This window comes from Perca fluviatilis, chromosome 7 (genome assembly GCF_010015445.1).
Source record: "Perca fluviatilis chromosome 7, GENO_Pfluv_1.0, whole genome shotgun sequence".
NCBI lineage: Eukaryota > Metazoa > Chordata > Actinopteri > Perciformes > Percidae > Perca > Perca fluviatilis.
This window is the reverse complement of record NC_053118.1, coordinates 16,355,402-16,381,936: the sequence shown is the minus strand read 5'-3', so window position 1 is coordinate 16,381,936 and position 26,535 is coordinate 16,355,402. Positions and strand designations below refer to the sequence as shown.

The following is a 26,535-nucleotide window of genomic DNA, read 5'->3' as shown; positions in this document are numbered from 1 at the left end:
CAGAGTCTCTTATAGAAAATAGGACTTTGCATTCAAAAAGGAACCCATGGGACTCTTCCCAGGATTCAGCTTTGGGGTTTCCCTCTTTGTGCTTCACTCAAGTGCTCATCTTTAATGCAGTTCCTTGCACATATGTGTTTCTGAATGTTTGTTTGGGCCTTTGCCATTGCTCCTGCGTTTTTAATCAGCATTTTCTTTATCATGAACCATTGAAGCGGCAAATACAACTCATTTACAGTATTCATTTACTCATTCAACTCGTTTTTACAAGACAGATGTCATCCATTTCACAGCACTGGGCAGGTGTGTGAGGCAGTTTTTAAAAGGCCGTAATCTGAAAGCCTTGCATTTTCTCGGACTTGCCTTTACTAGGCCCATGTCGGCAATTGGCCTGCATCCTATCTCTGATATACCCGAAGGCCATGTGAGCTAGCCATAAACTAGCCATGTTATAGGTGTATTGATTGGTCAACAGATATACAGCCTATAGCCTATATCCTGTAAAACACAGCTGCCACGATGGTAATAATTGTGGAAAACTAAAAACGTAATGTAAATGTAATACATTATGGATTACTAGTTATTGTTGTTTGAGTAATTAATTACCGTATATTATAGTCTCTGATTGTAATGTTTTACTTTTGAGTTACTTTCACCAAAATAACTACAGAAGTATGACTTGGCAGGCACCTTGTGAATTTCACCACAGGATCAACAAAGTCTCATCTTAATCCATTTTAAATAATTTATTTATTCATAATATTTTGTATTATTAATCTGAATCTGCAAAGTAACTAAAGTTATAAAATAATTAGTGAAGTAAAACGTAGCCTGCAATATGACTCAGTACGACTTGTAGTAGAGTAGTATCAAGTAGGAAAAAATGGAAATGCTCAATTAAACGTACCTCACAATTGTATTGAAGTATGGTATAGTTGCTTTCCACCGCTGATAATTCTTTAAAAAACCCAAACACCACTTAGTGTGGGGTTGAAATGCGCTGTAACGCGAGTAACTAAGATTGTAACGTGTTTATTAGTAATGTGTTACATTACTGCATTACAGCAAAAAGCAATGCATTACTGTACTTCTGTTACTACCAACACTGGTTACCAAGTGGTTTTGGGCATGGCTATGGATGTGGTCAAAGATCAATCTCTGTCTTTCTGCTGCTAAGTCTTTAAAAATGTAGATTGAAAACAACGTGTGCAACTTGTCTTAGGTGCTTAAGCTGTTCAAATCTGTATTGTCCTAAACATCAATTACCACAACTGACTTTTATGGAGCTTTCATGTAATTATCTTTTATTGATTAAATTAGACATCCCATCTCTTGGTTTCTTACCTTGATTTAGTTTCTTCTGCTTTCAGCTGTTTTTCTCTTTTTAATTTCAGTTTTTCTCCCATTGTGTCTTCCGATGAGGTGTGTGTGTGTGTGTGTGTGTGTGTGTGTGTGTGTGTGTGTGTGTGTGTGTGTGTGAAAAAGAGATCCCAGGGGATTCTGCAGCTTTACCTCTCAAACCCCTCTCTTATCCCTCAATCACAATCCTCCTTCACAGCCTCCGAGCTCTCGTCCTCCCCCTTCATTTCCTTTTGAGTTGTCATTCCTCTCCCTCTCCCCACTTGGTGATGATGTGCTCTTTGTTTTTTTCCTTCCTTTTACTCATCGCCAGTTCTCAGTCCCTTGTTTCCTGTTTCTCTCCTGACATATTCCAATCCCCCTCTGTATTTTTTTTTTTAAAAAGGTGCTTGCTGTACATATTTTCTGTTTTTCTTTTGTATGTTCTTATACAAACCTTTTTTTAGTATTTTTTTTTTTACACAGGTACAAATGAGCTTTTAAGCTATCGCCAGCACATTTACAATGATGTTTTCAAAATATTAATATTGATTAATATGCACTGTCCCTGCACTGTTACAGAGAAAAAAAACGTATACAATATATTCCGAGCACATAAAAGGTCGCTGCATTTTAACCATGTGGATGTTTTTGTCAATAGATTTTGCACTAAGAGAATTTGTTACTCACATTATATTCCAATTACACTGCCCAAGCTAGTAAATGTATCCTCTGTTTATTGTCCCATGGCTGAATCAGGAAAGCTAGCAGTGGCATTCAGATTTGTCATCATCCTATAAACAATAACATTTAAAAAGTAGGGATATTAAAGTAGCATACTCATTGCATTACATTGTCTTTACTCTGTAGCTGTATGTTGCTGGACATCTGAACTGAACTGTAACTCATTGTACACTCGTGGTGCATTAGAAGGTTACTGTTTAAACTGGCTGCTAACATACACTGGGATTAATGAGATATCTTTACTGACTCTCCCTCTGCTCCATCTGTCATGTTTTCCTGTCCTTTATCTCATCTATCAGCTTTTGTCCTGTTATACACACACCTTCTTCATTTCCTTCCCTCTCTCTTTTTTACGTGTTTATAAAGATGTTGTTTTGACAGTTTCCTGTCAATCACTCTCATGCATTTGTCCCTCTCCTCCCTTTCTCTCAGCTACATCTCCTAGAGACCCTTGGTATAGTACATTAGTACAGCTTTTATTTAGTTTAGTTTGTCTGCAGTCGTCCCCACTGGCCCAGAGTTAGGCCTAGCTGTTGTTTTATTTATACGGATGGTATCTTGACAGTTGTTTCAGTAAACTTTGCCAGTACATTTATTCGCAGAGGAGAAGCTGCTTTCTCCATCAGAGTAACACAGTGTGTCCTCTCCACATCCACTCAGTCTGGGCTGTCAGTCAGTGATGGAGATACATCTCCTGTTAGAACAAAACAAGAAAATAAATATGGAAAAATTAATAAAACATTACACAAATATACATATATGTATTATATGTTTATTTGGAATAAGCAGGTTATATGTTAATTCAGAGTGGATCAAACTAAAGTAAATAAAAGTACAGTATTGTAATAGATTGTAATAGCCATTGTGGAATTAAAATTGGGACAGTGACCATGTATAAGTAGGATAAGTTTGTGGAAGTGGATAATATGTGAAGTGGAAGATTAAATACATTTGGTCTCTCTCTCTCTCTCTCTCTCTCTCTCTCTCTCTCTCTCTCTCTCTCTCTCTCTCTCTCTCACTTAATCACACACACTCATAGGCACACCAGCTCATATCTTAATTACTGAGGCTTGATGGGTACTTAACCTTGCCCCTTGCTGCTTATGCAGATGCAGAGAGGTCAGGAGTGTGCTGATTGGCTGGCTTGCTGTCAACTCAGCCAGAAAACTGTCAGAGTGCAGATGAGAGGATGAGGGAGGAAAGGAGACTGAGGAGCAAGGGCAGGGGAAATTAAGAAAGGAAAAGGACAGAAATGTAGGGAAAGTTGGGATGTAATGTTCTGTAGAACCATTTAATTTTTTTTTATAATTCATTTAACACTTTTTCCTAACATAGGTTAGAATCACTGAAAAAGGTCATTGTGTTAAGCAGCAAACAGAGCTAAACACTATGTAGATATCAGTTACACAACGTTTTTCTCATTACTTTTACCAGTATGACCTCATCCTTTAAGCAACATGTTTGTTAAGGAGCATATGGCTAGCTCTGTGTGTAAGCTCCCCCCCCCTTTGTACTTATCTGTATAGGACTGAGGGTGTTTAGCAGCAGGGAGAGTCATTGAGAGGACACACACACATACACAGTTCACAGTCGGTAGACTGTATTGGATGTTTCTCCACCTGACAAAATCTTGTGCTAATTTAGATCAGGTTCCAGGTCTGTGTGCCTTAAATCTCTGCCCTGGTTTCTAGACAACTTCAAAGAAAGACAATAGGTTTCAGATATTAGGTGTTTCTATTCTGTTAGTGGTCATCATTAATGCTGACTACAAAAATGGAACATCAAGTAATGGCCCTGTGTTCAGAAAAATGCAGTTACTGTTACTGGAAACACCTTACACACTATGAACACAGTGGCACAATTCATCAGGACTAGTGCATGACAAAAGTAAATTAATTTATTTATATAACACACCACCTATACTATATTAAAAGAATACATGACAAAAGTTGAAGAGGAGGATAAAGCTGGTGATATTTTATAATGTTGACATAGACAGCTTTTTTTTTCGGATGTGAAACCTTTATGGCAGTTGTGAGAACATCAGCATTGAGGCTCATTTATGTAATGATGTCACTGCATTTGCAGTTGTGAATGGAGCTATACCAGACTGACATAATCCTCGAAGGAAAGGCCTCTCTTTCACTTCAAGTTTTGTTGTGAGAAAGTTGAAGAGGCCCTTAAATAGATCATGCAGTGTGGTACATCTTAATGCCTAGAGTTATTTTAATATCATATTTACAGCAAGGGGCTTCTCCAAGTCAACCTGATCAATGCAGTTGGACATTTAGTCTAGTCTAATTTGCCTGATTCACTGTGTCCACTCAGCTGTTAAAAACCATTATGTACAGCATTTCCTCCCTACCATACATACTTACCACAGAGGTCATACATGTATGCATGGACTGTATTGTACTGTATGCTTTTGCCAATGCCTCCGTGACCATTTGTATATATGTACAGCATGTTCAGAGCATGTGGGTGTTGGGACCCTGTGTGGGTGCGTGTGTGTGGTCTTGAGGCTATGGAGAGCATTAACAGAGTTGACGGGGCAGTAGAGATTTAGGGCGAGATGCCAAGGAAGCCAAGATAACACGTGTGCGTGCACACACACACCCACACACCTCTGATCTCAGGGGGCATCTGCTCTGGTCCGGGTCACTGGCAGCGAGTGCTCGATTGGGCGCAAAAGTATCCCCACAGCAACTGCATCGCATATTCCCCATTCCATCTTATCCTATCCACGAACTGTGTGCGACGTGATTGGCTTGATTCCCCTGGGGCGCTGAGGCGACATCTCAGGCGCTGTCTGCTTACTCGCTGTGTCAGCTATGGCTCTGAGTCTGTAGATGGGGAGCGAGTAGCGCATTAAAGGAACGTTTGGCGCATTTTGGCAAGAGGCGGTGTGAATTATGCAGACGCACCCCTGCTGTGAGTGTGTACTGTGAGTGTCTGTGTATGCAGTGCTGCCAGTGTGAGTCCTTCATGAGGAACAGTGTGGGGAGAATAAGCTACTCTAAGCAGACAATATCCCTTTTTTTGTCTTCCTCTGTCTCACTTGAACTGTCTTGAAAGTTTACATCCATCCACCTTTGATTATTTACTGGTATCTTCATATTCTACTTCCACATCCCTCGATGCCTCGGTCTGTTTTCAAGGTATGTTTACACACCAAGACAGTGGCATGTATATTATTTGTTACCTTCTATAATAAAGGTAAAAGGTCAGTGGATAAATCCAGTGAATTTACATGGTGAATAGAAATTAGCATTTCTGATGATCAGTAGAAGTCCTGTTTCTCTGAATGTGCTGTTTTGTCTGTGGTGAGGCGTCATATCCAACAGGCTTTCTTCTTTCTTCATGTTTCATCTTTTTTGGCATCTTAAGTGATTTGTTGTTAACTGCTCAACACTTGTATGCCAATAAAATAGTTATATTGAGAAATAAATATAAAGTCACTAAAATAACCCTGAATAATACAAACACCTCTGAATATCAAAATATTGGTAAAAAACAAAAAAACCACTTCATTTCTGCCTTCATCTCTCTTCCCTTCATTCCTCCACTCATCTCTCACCAACTTTCATCTATCCTTCCCTTCCACATTCACATGACAGTGTTAGCTGGCTTTGAATTGAGTTGTCTACCTTCACTTTTCTCTCTCTATGTCCTCTCACACACCCACTCCGCCTCCATCACTATCTCTTTGTTTTGCTGAAGAATACAAACGGTCTGAATTAAAACACAACTGACAGTTTGCATCCAGTTTCATTGCTCCTCCTCTGTCCTCCTCCCACTATTCCTCCCTCACTTACATGCCCCCCATTCTTCCCTTTCTCTCTTGCTCCAGCTGTCAGGAGGCTTCATTATTAAAGATTCATGGCGGAGTCTGGGCAGCTCTTCCAAAAGCTTTTGTCAGACAGACCGAGTGTCTCAAATCTCACTGCCACTAACTGGAGGTGACATAAAGACTCGCATCCAGAGATCCACAGGCGCACAGTCAAACACACTCTCTCATTGTGGTTCACTTCACTATTTTACTATCTGTCCAGCCCGTTTAATTAAAAGCATCTAGAAAATGGGATTCTTAGTGCTACTTTTCATTTCAAATAATAAGTTATTGTAAAATACCTAAACAGTAATTACTCTCTTTTGCCAATGAACACTTAACGCCGTGCCAAACTGTTCATGAATGTTGTAAACAATTGACACTCAGCATGGTGTAATAATTCTCTGGTTTTGGCTTCGTTATGTTTTTTTTTTTTTTCCATCAGAAGTAATGGCGACCTATTTTGTCATTTTTATTTTTTATTTTTTATTAAATTAATCTGCTGTCCTATGATGTTTTACTGATTGTTTTATCAGACAAAGGCTGTACTGTTTTACCACGATACTTGTTTTGACACGTTTCCTTTCACTCTCGCCCTTCTATGTGCACACATGGGTGCATGCAATGTATTGCACTATGATTGAACAGTATGTATTAATTACTACAGTATAGTTTAATTTAATTACAGTATAGCAGATCTTTTTGCAAAACACATTGTACTAATTCAATTAATATACATATCATTTTGTCCGGTTCCAAGGGGATTACAGAGCCAGAAGAGCATGCTGTGTTAACTTGGGCCTCTATGCTCAACCATATAGTGGCTGATATCACCTTTCTATTGACTTGTACTGCTGTTATCATGCTTATACACCTACCAGCTCCTCTGTCACTTGCTGAACTCTTTGTTTATTACATTTAAAATTTGACAGGAAACATTGCAAAAAAAGTAATTAAAGGGGCATTGTTGTACCCCATTTAGTTTTTTTTGGTTCATTGTAGTTGGGAATTGCAGATATTTGGTTTCTCCCTAACATCCTATCTCCCACAATTTGTTAAAGATGACTTCTTACTTGCTATCCTATCCCCATTAAAAAAAAATGTTGTCAATCATAGTAGCCCATCTGTTCTTCTTGGCTTTCAGTTTTCAAGCTTACAACACAGCAAAACACTACAAAGTAGAATTTTAGGAATGTGGGATTTTGGGTTGATGGGTGATGACATTGTTTGTTGACCAAAGCTGCCACCCTGTTATTTATGAGACATTGTGATGTGAAAAACAACCATTCATATAAATTCAACAGTGGATCAGCACATAAGCTATCTCAATTGTACACAGTAACAGAATTAATGGCTTTCATCTTAACCCAAAATTTTGAAAAATTGCTTCCATACCCCTGCACCATGGGAATTACCTTGAGGACATTCTTCTCATGGACATTTCACCAGGGAATAGCTTAAATACCACCAAGAAAAACAAAAAAGTTCTCTCTGTAGTAGGGACATTCACAGGCAGGTAACATGGTGTCCCTTTGTCACCCACACAATTACTGCTACCTAATGTGCAACCAACTGGCCTTGTGACACAAAACACACTCCAGAGTGATGTTTCAGGCTAATATCAAATCCAGTCAGCGTAAATAAAAGCAAATTGGCTTGGATTGTGCAAACTGGTGGTGGTTGGTGCAAAAATGCCATATTACCTAAAAATTTAATCTCCTCTTCTCTTTTTCTTTGCATTTGTTTTTACAGAAAAGCCCTGGAACAGCAGAAGAAGGTGGTAGTAGCAGGTTGTGTCCCCCAGGCTCAGCCACGGATGGACTATCTCAAAGGACTCAGCATCATTGGGGTATGTGTACGTGTGTAAGGGGTAATCTGAGTAATGTAGGGATGTGTTCATACAGCATATACTGTATGGCTGTGTGTGTCCCTCTGTCTTTATTCATGTCTAATGGACAACATTTGAGAAGTTCACACACACACACGCACACGCACACGCACACGCACGCACGCAGTTTGACCTGTCATCCACCTGGCTGCCAACCTGCTGATTTTGTTGTAGTCTGGCCCTCCTGCAGCTTTGTTGATTAATAGACCTCCCCGAAAGACACGTCCAAGACTGCTAAGATGAACATAGTGGAGAGTAGAAAAGAAGAAAGAATTTGTCATGGAAGGAGGTAAAAAAAATATGAGCGATAGAGGGGGCGAATGAGAAAGAAAGAAAGGAAATGTGTGGAACAACAACCTAACAGTGACTGCATGGACACCTGTTTAAGGATCTGCATATGACCCACAGGTCACGTCAATATATATTTTATATATTTAGAATATTTTTTTAAACGACTGAAAAGTCTGAAAGCTGTCTGTCTTTTTGACAGATAAGAACACTGAGGGCGATCTACTGTAACTTGTTGTAACCAGTACCAACAACCTTATCCTCGTATGCGGACCGCTCGTGGAGCAGCTGCTGCAGCAACAATACGCTTCCACTATAATCAATAAAACTGGCTACACCAGGCATGAGAGCAGCGCGATAGTTGTGCGTATACGTCACGGAGATCTGCTCTACAAATGTAAAAACAGGCCAGTCTTCTATTAATGGGATAGATGCAAGGACAAGCAAGTAATACTAATAACGTACATATTTTCCTGTCTAGGCACAATGGCCGCAGTACTTTTATTGGCCTCCGCTGTCACTGCGTAAAAAAAAAGTGCTTCATGTTGTATCTTTTCTCTTCATTCCCATATATATGCCTGATCTATACATTAGTTAAGTATATCTTAATTATGAGAAAATGAATAAATGAAAATGAAATATCCTGTCATTAAAAAAAATCAAATTCAAATGACATGTAATAATAGATTATGATGGAGTTTGTACAACCCTGTCCGTCAAAATGACGGAAAACAAAAAAAGTCTAACGCAACTGACACAACTGATTGATTGATCATCATTCTTGTTGATTAATCAGAGTTTAGACACCAACATTAACTGTGTCTCTGTAGCAAATTCTTTACCGGAGTGCTTATGTGAACAATGTTTTAAAGACAGCTAAGGAAGACTGAAATTTCTTCAAGGGTTAATTGTTTTTATTATACAATATGCTGCCACAATTTATCATAGATAAATGCTGAAGACCTCATGGCTTTGGTCCCTCCACATAAACTGGCTTTTCTATTTCTTTTTCTTTGAAGTTGGCATTGGACAGCCTGCCCCTCTAGTTAAATTGCAATTAACATCAGGGGAGTCCTAGACATATGGAGATTTAACAACAGGAGGGGAGAAAACAACCTTTTAATTAAAGATATGATATGTGTTTCTGATGTTGAGCACTTTGGATACCTGCTGGTTGTTGTAAAGTGCTATATAAATAAATTTTGATTGATTGATTGATCTCTAGGCTATTAGCCTACATTTCTGCGCATAACCCTGTGGTGCAGGTATGAATAGATTGTTAGGCAAACTGTGATATTTAATGTTCTGTCTGTTTCACTTCAATAATGACAGGAGGAAACTAAAAAGATGTGTCAATGGTATCACTATTTAACAGCTAAATAAGTATTCCTCATTAAATCATTGATGATGTTTGTAATTTGAGAGCGTGTTTTTCTATCTGCTGCCACTTTCCAGGATCCTGCAAAATCCTCTTGAGTCTTAAGTCTAATACTTACATATTTAAACTGAAAGTTTTGTTTAAGTTTATTTATTTCAAAAAGGGACAGTGTATATTAATGAACATTTCGAAGAAGGTAAACATACAGGATTATAGCCAAAGGCTAATTTCCATCCTTAGTCCCTGACAGGTTGATGGTCCCTATAAATTAAGTTAAATAAATAAAACAAGTAACGACCTCACAATAAAAAATTACATAAATTACAGATTATCCCAGCTGATGACAACCGGTTTGATTTTGCAGTAGCCATTTTTTAAACTGTTTGGAAAATGAGGTGAGAGTTGATAATTCACGTATTGCGCTTGGTATAGAGTTCCAGGTAGTGGTTGCTCTAAAAGAAAAAAATATCCTGGCCAAATGCACTTCTCCTAAAGGGAACAGTGCAGTTACCGCTGGAGCCTGCTCTGGTTGAGCTGTTTGAGTTGATATAGGTGAATGTAAAGTTTTTGTCCGTTGGATCTTGCAAGCAATTGTGTAAACAAAATTTTTTAGACACCAGTTGTTAGAATATGCATTGTAGTTGAGCAATGTGTAATGCAAACATGTCTATACTGCACATAAAAATGCAGTTGGTCATATACTATATGCATGTATTCACTTGTTCGCTCCATGCTCACAGAGAACCAAGCTTTGCTTTCTAAATCACCACAGAAAACCTTGATCTTTATTTCACATAATGCTGAATTTATTTGCTTGGTTAATAAACAAACTGCCTCATTGAAAATGGCGATAAATCAAACGGTCCAATATCCATTGTTGATTACTGCCACTGTCTCAAAAATAATGGGTGGGAGGTGTCTCGAATGTTACGTTAAATATCCTTTACTATAAATAATAAATTCCATATAAGAAAACCTGCTGCCATGTAACGTAATTACATTCAAATCAAGTGGCATGTATGTATAATATAATTACATTCAGATAAACAGGCCTGTATATGTTATGGCCTTCAGGGCGAGGCAGAAACATCTGTGAAGTTTACCACTGTCAGTCCTTTTATTGTCATGAGTAGATTGGATTATACCTTGATCACACACACACACACACACACACACACACACACACACACACACACACACACACACACACACACACACACACACACACACACACACACACACACACACTCTGATGGGCGCATGCATGAACAGGCACACATGGTAGCAAACACAGACGGGGTATAGAAGTATGCACACACTCCCCTTGTGTATCCTTGGTAGTTACAATCAAGCACACAATGATGGTGACAGTTGGTGGGTTATGCAAATTGGATGCAAATAACCAGTCATAAATTTGTATATAGTAATTGCACTAACGGCTAGATAAGGGGCGTAGTTAAAAAATAAAAGTGCTTCCTGTTGAATTCATTCTGTTTAATTGACCTGTGTGTCAGCTTGTATGTGTATTTCTGTTGTTTTTTTCCTGTATGGAGTTGCTGTGAAATGAATAACAGTGTATTGTGTGTAAGGTACACAGTCAGTCACGCAAGACTACAGTGTATCCCATCTCTGAACTGGACATGTCACATCCTGTATCTGGAACACATCACGCACACACGCACGCGCACACACATTCACTCAAGCACACACACACACACACACACACACACACACACACACACACACACACACACACACACACACACACACACACACACACACACACACACACACACACACAAAAGATGAAAAGCATGTGTGTGTGCCTTGGGTGTGGGCTACATTAGTGAATATTGTGAGCCCAGCTTTTTGTTCTTTTTAATGCTTTACCCCAATAACTCACAAGTTGTCTGCACTTCCCACTGCATATAGTGTTATATTATTTTCTTTCTAGTCCTTAATCCCTTAGTCAGACATGTCTCCCACCCATAGGGTTAGATCACCCATGACAGGCCAGCTGTTGAAACATTTCTTACTACAGGTGCTCTCTGTCTTAGTCTAGAGATAGCCTTTATTAATGTGTATATATGTATGCTTGGTATAAAGTAGAGTTTTGTCTGCTCTATACATACAGGACCTAAGTGCACCTTTAAGCAAACATTCCACTTACAATGGCGAAATATTGTTTATTTATATTTTGTTTTAAATTATTACCAAATTTTTTTAAAGAATTATTATTGGAGGAGGCAGTCATTTATTGTAATTTTTGACAAATGACTTTTTTATGGAAGCCAAGATTGACTCAATAGATACGTGCTTGTATGACAAGAAGATGTTTTTGTCACTTCCAGATGGGAGGTTACTGAGCATTAAAAGACAACTTTCAGATTTTTCCTTTTATAAGTATACTTTTTTTTCTTATCCCAGCAATATTCCATGTGTATAAAGCAGGATTCGATAAGAACGTAATTGAAAAGTGAGATCTGAATTAATCTAAATTACTAATATGTGAACAATACCCAACCCTTGCTGTGAGTAGGGACATCCTCTTCTGCTCTGAATGAACCCAGATTGCCCGGCCATTAGAAGAAAATAGGTTTGATCTCAGTGTGTAACATGCATATAACTGCTGCCTACAAGGCACAGTGTGCTTCTGTGTGAGTGTGTCTGAAAGAAGGGTTGCTCTGGGTAATGGGCGTGGAGGCATTGAAAGCGGGTGCCAAGGGCTAGTGCATAGACCATTATGAAGAGGGAAAGTGAGGGAATTAGAGGTGGACGGGATGCTGGTAGGAATCAAAGGAGAACTATTGGCAGATAATGTTATTTTTCCTTTCCCCTAGTCTTTATCCCTCTCTTCCTTCCCCTCTCTCTTACTCTCCTCCATCTCCTCTCCAGATTATTAGTAGAAAGATGTTAGATTTGTAACATCAGTGCTGTTCTCGGTGGAATACCACTAAATAGTATTTTTTTTTTCTTCATGAATTTGTTGTTTTAATCCATTGGAGGCAATAAGGAGAATAACTATTTAGCTTGAACCGAACATGATTCAGTTTCAGTCATTCTCTCATAATCTAAGGATGTACTATTGGATTATTCTTACCATTTGTCTGCCACCCTCTCTACCTCTCTGTTTCTCCCTCTTAGTTCTATCTTCAGAGAAATCTATATCACTTAAATCTATATCACTTAATCCTGGCTGGAGAAAAATTGGTGTGATTGTATCGGTTTGTACTTACGGTACGGTATACTGCATATTGCCTTTGTGTATATTTACATGCCCGCCTTGTTTAATAAATGTGGATCAGTATATGTGTGTTTGTGTGTTGTCAATATCAGGCTTTGTTTGACTGTGTGTCAGCATCAATAACCTTTTCCCATGTGTGTCTGTCTGTTTTTCAGGTCCAACAGATTGATCGAGTGGTGGAAGTAGTGGACGAGGCTGTTAAAGGTACGCACGTACGCACGCACACACACACACACACACACACACACACACACACACACACACACACACACACACACACACACACACACACACACACACACTCATTGTATGAGGGAATAAGCAGAAATGCATTGATCAGTTAATGATTGAGTCTTTACATTGTTGGAATAGGAAATGTGTAAAGGATTTTCAGTAAAGTGGTCGGTCCACTTATTGACAGCTTGCAAAGAATATATCACTTATCTGTAGAAATGCATATAATCACATTATGGATTTGGGTTGGCTTTCTGTCTGCTTTTAACATTTTAAAACATTTGATTCTGACTAATTGTTGTCAATAATAAAGTACCAGCTAGAGTGTTATTATAAGATTCAGTATTGTTCAAAGTACAAAGATCTACAGAAGTATGTTCATTGTGTTAACATGAGATATTCAAGAAAAGATTGAGTTGATGTAATGGCTAAAGGATGGTAAATGTCATGAAACAAAATGCATTCACAACTCATTTTGACAAAATTGCTCAGTATGATTAGTGGTTTAGATTGATGTGTATTTAAATGAGAAGTCATCAGTGTTGCTTTCAGATTGGACTTGCTGTCGGAGTAGCTTGTTAAGTGGTCTTCTCTGTCTTCAGACAGACTCGCATGGCAGTGATTAGTTCATCCATTTAAACTGTTAGTGAACCACCGCACTTTACTGTTTAATGAAGGTCAGGCAGAGTTTACAGTGTGAGTGTGTCCAGTCAAGCTGTCATACACCCCCAGCTGTTCTCTAATAAAGAACAGATTGAGTTTATACTGTGTGTGTGTGTGTGTGTGTGTGTGTGTGTGTGTGTGTGTGTGTGTGTGTGTGTGTGTGTGTGTGTGTGTGTGTGTGTGTGTGTGAGAGAGAGTTACTAGTTTGCACTGCAGGCTTCACTCTAATCAAGGACAGCTGAACAAAGGCTTAATTTTACAATGTGTCATCAACCCGAAGTCTGTCTGGCATTTCACATTTACACATGTACACTGTGACTTTCCTTCCCCCTTTCTTCTCAATGATTTGTTCATTCTTCCCTTTCTGTCTTCTTCCCATTCCGCAGCATCTTTTGATCTCTTTCCCTCCTTTCTTCCTCCTCCCTCTGCGTTCTCACTGTCCTGTTCCATCCTTTCTGCCCTCCTCCCCTTCCCTTTTCCTCCCTTCTTTTCCCCCTCCATAGAAACTAATTTCCCCAGTATCATTACAGTTCTTTATGACCTCGTATAAACTGAGAGCTGTTATTTCAGCTCGGAGGCCTGGGCATAAACCTTTAAGCTCTGGGATTTTCCTTTCGTAATGGCTACTAAAATACTTACTTCAATGAACTGCTAATAGACGCAGTTCTTTGCAGCACCAAATTTGCTTGCAGGTCTGTTTTCCACATGACAAGAGTGTTGGTATGCCTTTATGAGCTTCTTTCTTGAGGTGTGAGACTATGTATTTCAGTTTGGATCCTGGCTCAAAAAGAACTTAACAACGGTCACTCCATAAAGATACTTCACTATTGTAAAAGTGCTTTTAATCATAGTGCATCTACCTAACATAAAGCTCAAGTTACTACCTATTGTAAATAGCAGGCATTTTTATCCTGTGGTTATCTCAGGTTGGGTTGCTGAGCATGCACACAGTACTATCTTTATAAAGCCATACACATTACAACTACAGTCCAGTTTTGTGGTGCTTGCCACCCTACAGCATCTGTGATTTGGTGGGTAATGATGTTACTGTGGTCAAAAGCTTGCTTATCCAAATCGATATTTTTTTTTTTTTTTTTTTTAGCTGTGCCAGATGTTGATTTTCTTGCTAACAACAAACACAACTTTGGCTTTATCTTGCATTCCAAACCCTCTGCCAGATCTATAAAAAATAATGAACGACACCCATGGATGCACATTTATGCAAGGGCACCTAGCCAGATGGAATGTCAGTTAGTGATGCTCAACAAACAAGGACAAAATTGGTTATTTGAAGTGTGAATTACAGAGAAAAAATCGTTACATTCTTTTAAATCAAGAAAAAAAACAACATACAGAAGCCCACAAAAAGGCTAGAGTATATGTTTTATTCATGTTTTCACTCTTAAAGGAACGCAGACTTTTACTGAAGTCTGATCTTTGCACCAATAATGTATTACTGCTGTACCCCTTTATTTATAGGGCCATTTTGATGTATTTGTTTCTTTATTGGCCTCCTGACATTGATCTTCTCTCACTGAGAGGATAGCCTGGGATGATACCATTTCACCTGATATTCTTATATCTGTTAGATTTTGTGTGTGTGTGTGTGTGTGTGTGTGTGTGTGTGTGTGTGTGTGGACATAGAATCGGGGCAGAAAAGGTTAGACAGGCTAATGTATCTACTTAGCTACAGATCAGAGGCTATAGGACATCCATATAACCTCCTGGTCCTTATTTCACCAGGATAAACAAACTGTTTGCCTTTATCGATGCTGAACAAATAAAGCATGAGTATAAACACATGGCTGAATAAAAAGACAGTTAGAAACGGAGGAGAGGAAATAAAGAGCAGGTACAAAGAAAGAGGTTGTGGCATTCATATATATTTTAAATCATCTGAAGGAAATCTGAAAGTTGTCTTTTAATGCTCAGTAACCTCCCATCTGGAAGTGACAAAAATTATTGTCAAGCATCAAAGCCTCATCTAATATATATGAGATATTTCGTATCAAAATTGCTTCGACTGACATTTGACAAGAAAGCAAACTACTTTTTCAAGGACAGTCTACATATCAATAACCTGTTATATCAAGGGGATAAATGACAAGCATTCCACCCCTCCTATCCTCCTCCTCTGCCCCTGTTGTCCCTTCTTTCCAATGTGCTCCTATCCCCGCTCCTGCCTGCTGCTTTACAATCAAACCAGGGAGCACAACAAGACCCACCACTTATAAGGCACCAGACACAGGTCAACAGGTCAATCTTGTACCTCCCTACATCTCTGATCCAACCATCCATCTGTCTATCCTGTACATATTTCATCTGTGATGTGTTTTTTTTTCTATCATCATCCAACCATCCATCCATCCTTGCCTTCCCTCCTTCTTTTTCTCTAGCATGTTATAATGGGCTGTTACGAGTAGAGAGAAGGATTTATGTTGGTTTGTATTTATGAAGGAGAGAGAAGAACAAAGGAGAGAGAGATTGGGGAAAAAACACAAGGGAAAAGAGAAGGAGGCAGTCGGTAACTAGAAAATGTGGTATAGGTTGATGTGTGTCTTTGTGTCTATGCAGGGTTGCCCATCACAGCAGTTGACCTCTCTAAACTCTGTAGTTGAGATGACAAATAGGGCAGCATTCTTCGGTTTTCTTCAGTTACTCAAGTTAGCTATTTTATCTCTTGCTTCCCATTCGTGGTTCCCTAGGCCCTGAAATTGAGTTTGACTTTGGGTACATTCCTGGAGTGATTCCATGCTGGTTGTGAGATTATTTCTTGAGTCTTGGGTGGCAGTCACATTGACAGGGGTCCTGTGCAGTTTTAGAGACAAGAAAAGAATATGTGGGGAATGACAATCTCATCATTTGGAGAAACATCTGGAAATCCAGCACCATACTGGTAATTGCTTTCTCCTGACAAGTCTGTGTAGGCAATTAGGTATTGGTAACTTTATTTTCCCTCAGCTAAAAACCACCAGAAACAAATTTATAATGTCAACAATGTGGGGGGAAGAAAAAAAATCAAAAATAATTTACTGCAATCCTTCCCAGGCCTGAGCTGAAAGCTAAATTACTGGCATGCCTTTTATTTTGCCAGTGAAGCTGCACATCTCCAACATGTGAATTTCAAAGTCCATTATTGAACCTCAACATTCAAGCCAAAATGGTTAAGCTCATTCTGTGATAGTCTGCCACTTTGTGCTTTGGAAAAAAGTAAAGTACTTGTTGGACTGTATAATTTTGTTATTATTTACAGCAGATATGTTAAGTTAACATGCCCATTTATTTCTGAAATCAACTGTACAATATTTTCACTTATTTTATTTCAAATCCATGTTTTATGAGCAAAATGGAGACACAGATAGTTACCTAGAAGAAAGCATGGCTGATCGTGCTTTAAGTCCCAGCTGTTTTCCACGAGGGAAGTTTTCTAATTTCCTTGCTTATAGTGGGATATTACAACCAGTCACGCCTCACCGATTGGCTCGTTGTCCTCCTCTGGGGCAGATAGTCATTTTTATCTACCAATTGATAGCTGTGCGTCCTGCCCTGAGCCCACCCTCCCAGGAGACCCATGTAAAGCGGATGAAAACAGGAAGACCATTCCATCCCTCAACGCCTCCATCTCGCACACCATCTTGCTTGTAGCCTATTAGATAGTTGGAGAGGAAAGACTACTGAATCCCATTTCTGCACACCAAAGACTGGACATCACTTGCTATTAGCTATTTGACTCAGCTATGGATTTTCTAAGTTCTACTAAGTGATAGTAATTTTAGAGTTGTTACAATGTGCAGTTGGTAAGAGATCTGAGTAAAATAGCTGTCTTTATTTTTTGAAGATTCCCTTGTTCCTGCCTGTCCCGCATTGTTTCTGCCCGTATTAACTATCTTGGTTATATTAGTCTTGGTTATAACTAGCTATGGTTTCCACAATTAAAAGCTCGCTTTCTATTTGGTATTGTTGTTGAAAGTTGTATGTAAATGTGGTTGTGTATCTGAGCGTGTGTCTACTGTACGTTTTAAGTGTGTGTTATGGAGACAGACTAGAGAGAGAGGAAGTGATGCAACCAGCCAAACAGTGAACGTAACTCTATTTTCCTTTATCATTTTTATCCAACTAATATTTAAGTTGAATGGGAAATTTTTTTTCCTTTTATCATTTTTTATCCAACTAATATTTAAGTTGAATGGGACATTTTTTTTCCTTTTATCATTTTTTATCCAACTAATATTTAAGTTGAATGGGAACATTTTTAACATGGAAGTGCCTACAGTACATCTGCGTACCCATCCACACATAAGTCTGCACCTTTTCCTGCACAGGGAAAAGGTGACACTGGTAGTTCTGTCTGAAAAGGTGTATGTATTGAAGTGATGTTTGTTGTTCTCAGGCCACTCCGTTCGTCTGTTGGGTCAGAAGAAAGATGGAGGCCGGAGGCTCGGAGGAGCTAGACTGGACCTGCCCAAGATCAGGAAGAACCCTCTTATTGAAATCATCTCTATTAACACTGGGTAGGATACAGACACACAAACAGAGAACATGACTCATAAAATATTCACCCTTAACTGTGAATTCAATTGCACTGCTTCGCTGCCTTGCGGTTTATGGTGTGTGCGCGCTCTTGCTCTCTTTGTACAACCACTTAAATAGAGCCCCTCTGTGCTTCTAATTTTATCAATTCACATGGTTTGCTTGGGGTGTGTGTGTGTGTGTGTGTGTGTGTGTGTGTGCGTGCGCTATTTGTTCTTTAAATGTAATACATACCCAACGGCTGTCTAGTCCTTTGTCTCAGCTTCCATTTGACATATGAAAGGTAATAGCTGTGATGTTATGTATTATCCTGTTACTATTCTTTGTTATTTTGCCTGTTATGTCACTGGCAGCGAGTTTGTTTAAGAATACTTCTGTTGTGTTTGGTAGATGCACAAGCACAACCACTCACACCTACACCCACATGTGCACCCATATTTTTATGGGCTAATTTCATGTTGTTTACAGATCTGTATGTCTCTACTAACCCATGTGCTGTATTCTCAGTGGGCTAGTTAAAAGGGTTACGACAGACTTATTCCACTGTGCCTGTGACTGTGTACCTGTGGGCCTCCACTAATGATAATCCATCAATCATCCTCCTGCACATCTTCACTGTTTGTAATGTAATGGCCTGACTTAAAAAGCAAGGATGTAAATAACTTGTAGCAACACTAGTGTTCAATATTAGAGATGCACCGATTACAACTTTCTAGGCCGATTCCGATTTTTCATTGAGGTTGACCTGTCGATACCGATTTTAGCAGATTCCGATTTCATATTTTCTAACCACTTTACAGCACACACAAATATTTATTTTCTATCTTTTCTTTAATAGAACATTTTACATTTTCATAGAACATAGAAATTTTTTTAACAGATAATCGATCACTTTAAAATAGAACAATATAAATTACTCCTGGTGTGGGAAATTCACACACATCTACTATATTTTAATGTTGGTTTAGAGCGGTATGCATCCCCACTAACCTGGAAAGCGTTTTAAACAGTAACGTTAATACGTGTCGGAGGAATACATCGTCTCTCTTTTTTTTTTTTTGGTAGCGGGGGCGGCAGAGGGACCGCAGCGTTCGCTAACGTTAGCTTCTTGTCTCATCTGGGGTCTGATAAACCGTAAATTCATCAAAGTCAGGGTGCCCAACACTATTTTCCGATAAACTGTAGCTGTCATATTTCACGGGACCCGCGTGAGTGCGGTTTTCATGTTCCAGTTGTTCAGCCTCAGAGGGGAGAGAGAGAGAGAGAGCGGCTGACCGTTCGCCAGAGATCAGTAGAGCAGACGACTCTGCAGAGTGCGCTGATGTTGCGCGATGTTAATCACGCGCTGCCCGAGTGAATTTGAGCGGCATAAAATCGGCATATGTCAGACTGACCGGCAGATCGCCGGTCATGGCCGGTCACGTGAAAATCGTCCGATTCTGATCACCGGCCGGTCAATCGGTGCATCTCTATTCAATATGACTAAAGCTTTCTTGGTTTAAATAAATATTCTTTTGTTCTCACACTAAGTTGGTTAAGCTTTTTAACAAGCTGTCAAGAAAACAAGCTTCAGTTGTTGCTAATGACCATCTCAAAGTTCCAGACATTGCATGATCATACATCATATTTTTATTTGATTGAAAGTGTTGTAAGTACATTTGTTACTGTCTGTAAAGGGGTTTCAACAGAATTTCCATCAGTCTCCTTAAACCATCTGGGCTAATTGCAGCAACATTCTTGTCTATGTAACATATTGACCCACCAACAAGAAGGCTATTTTATTTTACTTGCTATATTATTTATTACTGTAGGCATTGTCATGGTTATTTTTAGAGATGCACCGATTACAATTTTCTAGGCCAATTCCGATTTCCGATTTTTCATTGAGTTTGAGCTGCCGATACCGATTTTAGCCGATTCAGATAAAAAAAATGTCTAACCACTTTACAGCAATACAATATTTATTTTCTATCTTTTCTTTAATAGAACATTTTACATTTTGCATAGAACCTAAAACATTTTTTGCACAGATAATCAATCGCTATAAAATAGAACTATATAAATTACTAGCGGAAACCCTGCGTGTGCACGTGTGATGCTGATGCTGATGTGCCATGTTAATCATGCGGCGTCGGTGTGCATTTGACCAGCATAAAATCGGCATACGTCAGACTGACCGGCCAGTCTCCGGTCATGGCAGATCACGTGAAAATCAGCCAATTCCGGTCACCAGCCGGTCAGTCGGTGCATCTTGTTATTTTGGGTGTGATAGTGATGCAGTGGATACATTATGATGCTGTGTGGTGACCGCATCGCCTACTTCACATTGTCACAATACATGTCATCAATTTACATTTTTGTACTTGTTATAGGGGGACCTTTTAGCTTCAAAAACAAGGATTGCAAACAATCATGGTAGTCTATTATAAGCAAAAAAATAGCTCCTACATTATAATTGTGTCTACATTAAATGTTGAACAACAGTATGTCAGGATTTTTTTCTAAACACATGATATTCCCAGCCTTATTTCAGAGACTCAATCAATTAAAAAAAAAAAATCCAGTGAGTGTTTTCCTAAAGAGTTGACGTTGCCCTAGATGTTTGTGGTCTGCATAGCTCAGTGGTCTTTATTCTTGACTAAAGCTTCTTAGACGACACTAAATCTAATACGTCTAGAAAAACTGTAAATCCAGCTGTTTCAGCCTTAATTTATCAGATAAACTGGCACTTCTGTTCAGCACCAACTGTGGCATGTTTAAAAGGCAAAATGGGAGCTTTGTGACCAAAAGAAAATGCAACCTTTTGCTACAACTGCCACAGTGTACTCAGGTTGGCCAGCACTTGCCAGTTGTCATTCACTGCTCCCCTGTTAACCATTGCCTTAGATGGCCACCAGTGTCATAGTAGATAACAGATGCAGACACACTATTTGTGGCTCTTTCACAGCCTCTGTGTATCATTTTGATAATTGTTGGTAATTTGATCTCAAGCCTTCTCAGTTCCTCTTTTCACTCTGCATTTGCCACTACCAAATCACAACTACAGTGTGAATACCTACCTTGATTTCTTGCTTTATGTGCTGGTGTACCTGCCGGTTCGACCATTTCTATGCGTGTGTGCTTTTGTGTGCAGTTTTTATTTGTGTGCAGATGTCAGTCCCCTGCCAGCCAGCCTCCAGCAGGGGGTCTGTATCTGATCCAAATGAACTCGCTGTTGTTTTGCAAAAGGGTCAGGCTGGCTACAAATAAATCCCTTTGTTTTTATTCTTTTAACTGGAACTCTTTTTGGAGGCCCGGGGATTATACGAATATGTTGACTGGGTAAATCGGCTGTTGACAAATCTCTCACAAATAACACTGGTGTTGCTGAAAATCCAAGCTTAATGTGTGCTTTTATATGAGATGGTCAGTCATTGGTGTCAATAATTTCGATGTTTATCTCAATGTGTTTACGTGTGTGTGTGTGTGTGTGTGTGTGTGTGTGTGTGTGTGTGTGTGTGTGTGTGTGTGTGTGTTAAGGAAAATGTGAGAGAATGTGCTCTTTATGTGTTCTGTTTTTAGATAATCTGTTTTAAATATTCCTCTGAGGTAGTAGTGACATCATTGGTGACATTTGTCAGCTGGAGAAACAGAGGGATCTTTGTCTGACACAGACACACACATGCACAACATCAGTTGAAGTTGTTCTCTAAGCTCCCTCTGCGTCAGAAGAGAACATTTTAAGCTTTTGATTTGGAGTGTGTGTGGCCTTTAATGTCTCCAGTTTGTTGCCAGTTTGTCTTTGTGTTTGAACATGTGGGATGCATCCCTTTTGTTTCCTAACCAAATGTCAAGTTTATGTCATGCTGCAGGGTGGAGTGTTTTCACAGGTCATCTGCAGGTCCTTGAAAAGTAAAGGCTTGAATCTTAAATTCTCAAATAATTTTAAGTTATAAATACTAACATATCTTAAATGCAGTTAATAGACCATCATCTCTCACTTGTGTGTTTTTTGTAATATATAATGAGACAACATGGCAAACAGTACACAGCATTATCATTGTAAGCAGAATTTAGTGCAACCAGCTCAAGTGCAACCATATATATATATATATATATATATATATATATATATATATATATATATATTTTTTTTTTTTTTATTATTATTATTATTTGGCTCTTTGAAACCTGCAGATACCTCTGCCCATCAGCTCAGCAGCCACTAGCGCATTTAGGATGGTGGGATCTTGGGATACAGGGCCAAACAGTTGTCACATTGCTCCCTCTTAGGAAAATTATCTGTAGAAATGTTGTAGGTCTACCACATACCCCAAAGTACCTTTTTTATACAGAACACGAAAAACAAAAACCTTCACCCAATTTGACTTTTTGTATATAAACAGTGATCATCCCAACATTCATATTTTGAATTAAGGCCATTTACTCATTTCAAATGACTGCAAAGAGTCATTTTAGTCTGTGTCTGACACATGAACCTATTGTACCATCCCCTTCACTTTACAGTATTAGTGCAAGTCCTCACAACAGCCTGACATAGAGTTTCACCTGGGACTACCGCTGAAAATTTAATTTCACGTTCAAATTGATTCACAATATTAGTTTCATTAAGTTGAATATTAATTTCATTTGGACCTATTAAATCCAAATTAGATTGGCTTTTTTTCCCCCTCACCCAGTTAATTTTTATCCCCATCAGAAAATAAATTCAACATAGTCCAGCTGGTCCTCAAATGCCCTGTGGCTTTGTATTAAAGGAGCATTTTCAGGTTTCTCCTGGGCCCTTGGCATGCTTATTTTGAGTAATCTTTACTTGACACATTAATGAGCAAAAGCCCTCGTTATTTCTTTGAAGGTTGAGTCCAAAAGCAGTATGTTAAACCAATCTTATCAATTGTCAAGAAGAATTCAGTTTCAATACACAAATTTTTGTTTTCCTTTTAGAGTTTCCGTTTAATTAATGCAGAGTATTACAGAAATATTATGGACGCGAAGGACACATTGAATGATGTTTTATTGCATATGTATAAAACATTTAATTTTAAAGTTCACTCTGAATGTACTAATGAGATTTAGCAGCAGATCTGTGCTGCCTTCCATGCAGTTCTTTATTAAACGTCACAATTTGAATCCTATTCAATGAAATGTAATCAATTTAAACATAATTGGTTTCAGTATCATTTTTGTAATAATTGTAATTGAACAAATTGTGATTGAACAAAATACTTTATAGTTAAATGAATCCGATCTCAAACATAATTTAAATAATTTCACCAGTATAATAACTCTATCCTCCCAGGGACCTTGATTATTATCAAAGTGAACAGGCTTCTGAAGACGAAGTGACACAAAAGGTGCTAAACATTTTTTTTAACAGCTTTTGACAAAGGGAAAACCTAAACCTCCATAGTTTTTAATTTGAAACAACACAACATACATCTTTCCCACAGGTGGTGTATGTGCATATTGAATGGTTGGTGTGAGCGGTGAAGCAGTGGAGGGAATAGTAGTTGATTAATGAGAAAAATAAAAGAGAGGAATACTAGAGATGCACGATATATCAGCAGTCACATTGGTCGGCTGATGTTAGTCATTTGTTTATACATCGGCATTGTTAAGCAAACCAATTTCAATAACCAGTGATTATTTCTGTCTGGCAGCTGTTGTGTGTGTCAGGGTGGCGCTGGTGTGTGTGATTGTTTTTGTTTTTTGGCCACATCAGCAAATCAGGATTTACATGCTGAAGTGAAGACTAAGCAGTGTGTGTAGTGTTTTTCAAAGTTAAAAAAGAAGACGTGAGTGTAGAATGCAATACTTGCAAGGTCAAAGTAATGCGAGGAGGCTGTGTCAAATCCTTTAACACCGCCAATTTAATCACTCATATGAAGAACCGCCATCCAGAAGTTCACAAACAATATCAGGAGCAAGCTACTAGCAAGCAGCCTAAATGCAAACAGTGGCAGGTGAAGCCCGCACGGTAGAGCGTGTGTGGTGGAGAGAGAGAGGTGTGTGTGTGTGTGTGTGTGTGTGTGTGTGTGTGTGTGTGTGTGTGTGTGTGTGTGTGTGTGTGTGTGTGTGTGTGTGTGTGTGTGTGTGTGTGTGTGTGTGTGTGTGTGTGTGTGTGTGTGTGTTGGTGAGTATGAAGTTAGCCTATAGCTGTGAACGTAGCAGCACAGTCTGTGTACAGTTTATCTGTCGGTGAATAAATGCTACACCTCCTCAGAAGCCAAGTCAAGTTCTCGTCTCTTACTTGCTACCTGCTGGTTAAAGGAGTGTAGGGTTTAGATTTAGCCACAGAGCTAGTGGCAACCTAAGCACAGGCTCACCAACTTAATGACCCCTTTCACATAAGAAACACCAACTTGGGTTGACTTTAAGGTGGACCAGCTATTCTCATGTTATTGACAAGCTCATAAAACCTAAACAGGATATTTTGTTTTACGTTACTTAGTTATTGATTCATGATCCATTTTCACAGATGTGAGTTGGACTTTCATTATACACTTTTTCATTATAACACTGTTACTTGTGATTTTCATGGTGGCCCTGTAACTTACTGAGAGGAAACAATTAGGGCTGCACGATTAATCTAATCGCAACTGCATTGTGCGATTACATTGCAATTCACTGCAGTCTAGCCAGCCGTCGATCGGATGCCGTTTGAATGCATTTACCATAAGTATCAGTATACGCAGTGTTGTGCCTGAACGCGTTCATTGAACGATAGATCATGAAATCGTTCATATTTTGGGCAAACGTAAACTGAACGTACTGTATTTCTGCCTGATGAACGTTACTGTGAACTCGTTCATTCTGGTGTCTGTGAACGGCACGCTCTCTCAGTTTAACTTTGTTCAATAGGGTGCCAGATTTCTATAGAGCCTTCCAGGCAAACTTGGCTAAAACACACCGTAAACAGGCCTTAATATGTAGCGGAAAAAACACCCAATCTGGCAACACCAGCCACCAGTGTCGCACCGCTGCACGCGTCATCAAAACAAAAAGCAGCACGGAGGCGACGAAGCAGCACGGAGGCTTCGCATGATCATTTAAACAAGTTTTATGACAAGGTCGGTGAGGATGCGAAAAATCTTACATTTCTGTGCAAACTTTGCCCACCGGCTTTCAAAAAGAAAATCCACACTTCAGTCACATCCACAGCAAACCTGAAACGGCACATTGAACTGATTGGATATGAAGATGAAATCTGACGCATAGTTTCAGTGTTAAAACTGTGGTTCTATATGGGCTGTGGCAGTAATTTTGAAAAATAATAGCTCGCGTTAACATATGGAATAAAAAGAACTATGAACTAGTTCATTTTTGGAACTGTGAACTTAGTTCAAAATTTTGAAGTATGAACTGAACTAGTTCGTTTTAAAATTTGTGAACTGAACTTTGAACTAGTTGATGTAGAAAGTGAACTTTCCCAACACTGAGTATACGAGTGTACTATAATTTTCACGTCAGCTGATTTGAACACGGAAATCCAAGCGACGGCTGCCTTGACCATGGACTCGCGGACCGTTGTCGGGAAGCACACGGGAGACATCCCCTCCAGGGCCGATGCTCTTTCGGTGGTAACACCCTTCACTTTACCAGCAGTATTAACAACAGATGAAGCCACGGTGTCTTGAGAAGCTTGTTGTTTTATTCAGACACCGCTCACCTGCCATTCTTGCTCTCACTTACGCTACCCTCGTAGCAACGTCCACAAAAGATATGACCGATCAGTCTGTCTAGGCAGTAGCGCATGTGTCGTGTATGGTCATGTGTGTTTTAAAAGTTTATAGGGTTTCAGAGCATGCAGACTTTAAGAGGAGGTTGTACAAAGTATGTTTAACCCTAAGATAATCACTACATATTATATTACACCCATCTTAAGTTTATAAGGGCATACAAAATGTATTACTTAAAATAATCATTTGTTTGCTTGAACAAAGCAAAAATGTCTATTTTGAAATGATACATTTTTTGTTACTTAATTTTGTAGTATCGCACATTTTTTGTTTATGTATTTCTTCTTATGCTTGTTCAACTTTGTATATTCAATTTGAGAAACAGAAACTTGTTTTATACAGATCATTTAGACATCGGTAGATATCGGTTATCGGCCATAACGGCAAATGGTAATATCGGTTATTGGTACCGGCCAAAGTTTTCATATTGGTACATCCCTAGGGAATACACACACTGTTGGTGTTTTTAAATATGGGATTCAATCAGACATGGTTCCTTTGCACTCCACCCTACTTGTGCTCCTGGTGTTGACTCCTGTCCTGGTGTAGCTGATTTGTATTTTTGTTGGGCTTGTGCTCTTTAATTGGCTTACCTTTTAGTCGCCAGTATTTAGTTTTGCATTGTTTCTTATGTGGTTTATTTCATAGCTTCTTTATACC

General features: G+C 39.0%; 1 protein-coding gene across 1 annotated transcript in view; it reads left to right on the top strand.

The window, feature by feature from the left end:
- Positions 1–26,535, top strand: part of cdkal1 (CDK5 regulatory subunit associated protein 1-like 1) — a 292,200-nt gene that overhangs the window by 91,595 nt on the left and 174,070 nt on the right. Inside the window, exons 5-7 of the mRNA XM_039805926.1 lie at positions 7,664–7,760; positions 12,865–12,913; positions 17,997–18,117. Coding sequence (XP_039661860.1) covers positions 7,664–7,760; positions 12,865–12,913; positions 17,997–18,117 — 267 coding nt within the window. The remainder of the gene's footprint in view (positions 1–7,663; positions 7,761–12,864; positions 12,914–17,996; positions 18,118–26,535) is intronic.